Source organism: Euwallacea similis, chromosome 1, assembly GCF_039881205.1.
Source record: "Euwallacea similis isolate ESF13 chromosome 1, ESF131.1, whole genome shotgun sequence".
Classification (NCBI taxonomy): Eukaryota; Metazoa; Arthropoda; class Insecta; order Coleoptera; family Curculionidae; genus Euwallacea; species Euwallacea similis.
In genome coordinates this window covers 7242234-7247886 of record NC_089609.1, presented here as the reverse complement: position 1 = coordinate 7247886, position 5653 = coordinate 7242234, and the positions used below count along the sequence as shown (strand labels likewise).

At 34.4% G+C, this 5653-nt stretch overlaps 2 protein-coding genes across 5 annotated transcripts in view; one reads left to right on the top strand and one right to left on the bottom strand.

Moving 5' to 3' along the window:
• The window catches only part of LOC136412049 (protein-L-histidine N-pros-methyltransferase), a 210724-nt gene that overhangs the window by 45148 nt on the left and 159923 nt on the right, over positions 1-5653 (bottom strand). The window lies entirely within an intron of this gene.
• Pdk1 (Phosphoinositide-dependent kinase 1) lies at positions 218-5590 on the top strand. Of its 3 annotated transcripts, XM_066394897.1 has the most exons (8): positions 218-352; positions 1757-1902; positions 2402-2627; positions 2682-2851; positions 2904-3387; positions 3982-4154; positions 4212-4384; positions 4953-5590. In XM_066394897.1, the coding sequence occupies exons 2-8, from the start codon at positions 1770-1772 to the stop codon at positions 5079-5081; spliced, it is 1488 nt and encodes a 495-aa protein (XP_066250994.1). In that variant the 5' UTR covers positions 218-352; positions 1757-1769; the 3' UTR covers positions 5082-5590. The 3 variants fall into 3 exon arrangements, with proteins under 3 accessions (XP_066250994.1, XP_066251002.1, XP_066251009.1); XM_066394905.1 differs by lacking the exons at positions 218-352; positions 1757-1902 and adding an exon at positions 1910-2144; XM_066394912.1 differs by lacking the exons at positions 218-352; positions 1757-1902 and adding an exon at positions 1911-2074.

Genomic DNA, 5653 nt, shown 5'->3' with positions numbered 1-5653 from the left:
TTGCATTTGACCATTTGACAGTCGGCAGAGGGTGCGGTTTGCAAAAATAAACTTCTAGCGGTGGCGCCATCGTCGGACTTCATAGAAAACTTCAAATGCTTCGTCTTTGTTTGCTACGCATCTGTTTGTATGTGGAAGCAAGATAAAACATAAGACTGTCTAAAACTCTTGCTAACGTCAATAGTCACTGCAGGCAGATAGAAACGACAGTTTTTTTTGTCGTGACATTCATGTCAAACGTTAGTGTCAGTGTCAGTGGTTTTTTGAAAAACCATATATTTTTACTTTTGTTCTTCTTTTCGAAAGAAAATTAAAGAAAATCCTTATGAATTTATAAATTCCTGAATTTAGGGTAAGTACTTGAAAGATAAACTATGCTCTTCTAAGATCCTTCAACATTTAGCGCCAGAAAACACTTTCAGTTTTGCACTAATCCGATTTGCAACATATCTTTTCCAAAGAGGAAATCCCCCAAAAACCAATTATCCTCTAATTTCCCTTCCATGAATCATGAAACCAGTTTTCATGAAAGATGCATGGTTAAAGGTTGTATTTTTCAAATTACCCCACCATAATGTGACATAACAATGGAAGTATAAACCAGATTTTGCCAGACTTTAATTCTGTTGTAATAGATTGTGTTATTGCAGATAGATATCGTAATTAATTACTGTTTGGGAACTTGTATTCGTTCCCCTTGTTCCCATTTTATTTGCAACTTCAGTTGTTTATTAAGTGATTGTGTTTAGTGAATACCAACAGGAATTTCCGAGGAAATTTCCCTACCACTCCACTTCTCCATAAATTAAGTTCATATGCATGTTTTGGGCGTGAAATTTCCCTTCTGAAGTAGTTTAGGACAAAAACAAGCAGTTCTAGTCATATCTAGGAATTTTTCATGGTGTGCTTCTGCAATTACTGTAGTACTGTTTGTAGTTAAAGGTATTATATACTCCTAATAGTCTGTTTAATTTATGATATTCTCTAGTGGATTGCAGTAATTTGATATTGTTTTCATGTTCAAGTACCCTCAATATTGATAAGTGAGTTCGACTCCTTTAATATTTCCTTGAGTAGCAAATCTCGGTAACTTTAGAAAATATTGTTATAAAAATGAATAGAATACTCTCAATGTCTTTTGTAGAAATAAGTCTAGTGGAGTGATTAAAATGTTTCATTTTCTTTTGTTTTCCAGCTAGAATGAAAAGTTAATTTCTAACGTGGCATAGTTTATTTTCAAGAGAAGGAAAATCCTTTTTCAGATGATGAGTAAATCAGTAATCACATATATTTGAGGAAAGACAACTATATGTTATTATAACAAAAAAATTATTTGAATTAAAAAAAATTCCTTAACATCGCCATAATCTTTACACAGAGTGTTCTAATAATGTCAAACTTTTAACTCTTCACTAGACTAGTCTTCAAAAAAGACATGAATTGTTTTTGAAACAGTGTATATAGTTAACTGATGTGTTAATGAGTGATTAATACACTTATTGGTTCATGAACTACAAATGAAAAATTTCAGAAAATGGTGTCCATAAATGTCAGTGATATATCTGCAGTGCTGTCTGAACTCATGACAATTGTAAAAGTACTTTTGTGGATAGTTCACTGAAATTTTGCATTTTTCTGTGATAGTTAAGCTTGAGTAATAATTAATAAATGTCGGGTTCTTGCAGCACATACATAAGTATGTCCAAAAAATGAACTGATACTTTACATCTCAAAAAGTCCCTTTACATTGTTACAGAGTGGGCTCAAAAATGACTCCTCCTCAAGAACAAGAAATTCGCAAGAAGACACCGTCCGATTTCATATTTGGCAAGGTAATTGGGGAGGGCAGTTTTAGTACTGTATACCTTGCCAAAGACGTGCAGACTAGCAAAGAATTTGCAAGTAAGTAATTTGAAATTATCATTAATTTTTTCAAATAGAGATTTTAAAGCCTTGAAGATCTATTTAAAATTTGAGGATTTAATATCTTCCAACTCCGACGTTTAGTGAAGATTACAGTTACGCAGTAAATTTTTACTCTCATGAGGACCCACCATCAATCAATAGTTAAGAGGTTTGTCAAATTCTTTTTTTTGTTCCTCTTGGGATGGTGGAAAAAATGGATATGGAATGGCGGGCACAATGTAAGTCAAAGAAAACGAGTAATTCTGACCTTCATTTTACCATGTAATACCATTTGATTTTGTGGTTAGATACTCGCTTTCTTTGATTAGTACTAAATCAAATAATATTCATACATTTTGCAACGTTGACTGATTTGAAATCCAGTTTTGATTTGCCAACATGTCAATTTATAATACCGAATTTTATTCCAATATAGAAATAATAAATCATTATGTGTTTAGGACAATAAGCCTTTTAAATGAACTTCAATTTTCAGTTAAAGTTTTGGAGAAACTTCACATAATTAGGGAGAAAAAGACCGAATATGTCATGAGAGAGAAAGAGGTTTTACGTATCCTTGGCAACTCTTGTCCTTACATTGTGCACCTATACAGCACCTTCCAGGACGCCGAAAGACTGTATTTTGTTCTTACTTATGCAAAAAATAGTGAATTATTGAAACATATTAACATGCATAACAAATTCAATTTTGAGTGCACTAGGTGAGGGTGACTCAGCTTTTAAGAGTTATTTAATTTCAACGTGAAACATTTCAGGTATTATACAGCTGAGCTGATTCTCGCTCTAGAATACCTTCATTCGAAAAACATAGTTCATCGCGACTTGAAACCTGAAAATATCCTTTTAGATCACAATTTTCATATTCTGATAACGGATTTCGGCAGCGCTAAGATTCAACAAAAGGTCATAATCAATCAAACAAATAGTAATGCCGGAACTTTCTTTGTTTATTATCTGGATTCAGTGAAGATTTTCAGGTGAAGCCAATGAGGACGATGAAAATCGCCAAAGGCGACGCAACAGTTTTGTCGGCACCGCCCAATTCGTCAGCCCTGAAATGCTGCAAGAATGCAAGTCATCTCCTGCCTCTGATTTATGGGCACTGGGCTGTATAGTATTCCAAATGGCTTCTGGTTTCATGCCCTTTACGGGTGGTAGCGAATACTTGGTGTTCCAGAAAGTGATCAAATTGGAATATAATTTTCCCGACGGCTTTAATGAGAGAGTAAAAGACTTTGTAGAAAAATTGCTAGTTATTGAGCCCGGCAGACGATTGGGTGTCTTGGATGTGGTGCCATACACTAGTTTGCGAGAACATGAAATGTTTGACGGTCTAAATTGGAATGATTTGGGGCCTCCTCCATCGCTGTCTGATTCCAATCTCGATTCGAAGCTTAGTGGTAGCGATAGCAGCATTTCGGGGAATTTGGAGCCAGGATTGGATAGTCAGAAGGTCTCTAGGTAAGTTTCATTGGAAGTAAATGGAAATTAATAGTATGATTCTGTAACGATTTGTTTTTGATGCTAGCGATGTTAGCTGTAACTTTAATATACAACGATAAAGCAATTAAAGTTATAGCTATTCACTGCTGTAAATAATTTTAAATAATAGTAATATAGAGTAAATGTGTTCTATACATTTGCGACGGATTTTTCATTTTTAAACAAATTTGTTTGGAGAATCACAAGTTGCACACAAGTATAATATTTAATTTCCATTTTGACTTGAATTGGCGATTCTGTACGCAAAACTATCAATTTAAGCCATGCTTAGACTTTACATTCAGTTTTGACTAACATAGAATATAGGAGCCTGGTGATGCTCGATTAAGTGATAAACAATTAGGAAACTAAAAATATTACAAAATGAATTAGTCCATCGTTAGAGTCAGAGATACAAAATCATTAATTGTTACACAGATTTCTGAACACGTTGACAGATTTATCACCGAAATATTCCAGCAATTCTTAGATATATATGTGAGGCGTTATTCCCAAACAAAGTAATCCACCTCCAATGGATAGAATATATTTACGATGTTCATCCTTTTTTAGGTTAGTTTTCAAAGACATGCTCGCAGATCCGACGAAAATCACTGTGGTCCGTAAGAGATCGGAGGGTCGCAAATTAACCGAAATATCACTTGAAGAAATCGAGTCAAGGCTGCGCTCTCAGGGGAGCAATCCGTTCAATCAATTCGTCGAGGGCAATTTAATACTCAAACAGGGTATTTATATATTACCAAAGTTATTCTGGGTACAATCTAACTCTTTCTCAATGACAGGTTTAATAGATAAACGCAAGGGACTTTTTCCACGTAGGCGCATGTTCTTGCTGACCTTAGGACCCCATCTGTATTACGTAGATCCCGCCACCATGTCCTACAAGGGTGAAATACCTTGGAGTAGAGAGTTGAAGACGGAAGCCAAGAATTTTAAGACTTTCTTTATACACACGGTGAGGCAAATATCGAATGACACGGAAGTTACTAGCCAAACAATTACTGCGGTTAAGAAAACAATTATTCATCAACGAATAATGATATAAAATTTATATTTTATATCGCAGCTCATTTGCATTTCTTGGGAGCCCTTAGTGAATGGTGAATGTTATTCTGAATTTCAACTGAGAATAGTTGTATTTTCACCGCAACAACTTTTATTCGTGTATGAAGCATTATTTTCAAATACAGATAAAAGAATGAGCAGTCCATCTCAAATGTATAGAATATATAACTTCTTAGGGCCTACATTGTCAGATATTTTAACTGGTTTGTAGGGTGTCATTTTTTCTGTCACGTCCCCTTTAATTTCTGTGTTATCTGGTATATTATTTCTCAATAGTTAGTTAGTTTCCTTTTTTGTGATGTTTTATTATTTTTTTAATTGCCTGGAACAGTTATTCTAGTCAATTAAAAACATGGCTATTGTGACTTTGTCAATCAAATTGCTGGTAAATGTGCAAACATTTTCCTGAGCCCTTTTATTTCCTGAGCATTGTAAATGATTACACCCTCTTTTTTTAGCCAAACCGAAAGTACTACCTTGAGGATCCTGAGGGGTACGCGCTTGAGTGGTGTAAGGCTGTCGATCAAGTCAAAGAGCATTATTTTCCTGAAGACACTGCTGCGCAGGAGGAACCTTCTAGGCAATAGTATCTAGACAATTCTTAGTTTGAGTCCATCATTAGTAACCAAATGTAGTTTTTTTGGCATTGTGGCTTAAGGAATTTTTCTGCCCCATCCCTATGCCAATTAAACAAAACAAAAACAAGCGACAACACTGGAACCTGCCAGTTAATAATTTTTTTACCTCAGTTAAACTAGTTGCACTAGCAAGATTTTCCTTTTTCTGTATAGTTAAATGTATCTAAAGTATCAAATTCTTTTTCTGACTTAAGTGATTTAATGTAAAATCAGGGGAAATTTTTCTCTTGGCAACTCTGACAACAGTGCCTCGCCATAATTTTTGTCCGAAATGTCATATGCATTACAGGTAACTGTAATTTAATTATATTACATTTGGAATCGTATGCCTAAATTCATTTATTGTTGTGTATTATGTCTTATTCTAATAGTTAAATTAATATTTATTTATTATTTTTAGCAATTAAATTTACCCGAGTCTGTATGTTTTGTAAATAAACAGTAATTTATTCATGAAACCTGAAGTTTTTTTGCGCTGCTCTCCGCAAGATGGGGCTTCCGTATGTCTGTCAATTCAAAAT

What these genes read in the sequence shown, in the direction of transcription:
- Pdk1 (XM_066394897.1), top strand. Translation starts at nt 1,770, where the DNA reads ATGACTCCTCCTCAAGAACAAGAAATTCGCAAGAAGACACCGTCCGAT. An exon ending in GACTAGCAAAGAATTTGCAA is followed by an intron (nt 1,903 to 2,401) that starts GTAAGTAATTTG and finishes TTCAATTTTCAG; the next exon opens with TTAAAGTTTTGGAGAAACTT. An exon ending in TTCAATTTTGAGTGCACTAG is followed by an intron (nt 2,628 to 2,681) that starts GTGAGGGTGACT and finishes GAAACATTTCAG; the next exon opens with GTATTATACAGCTGAGCTGA.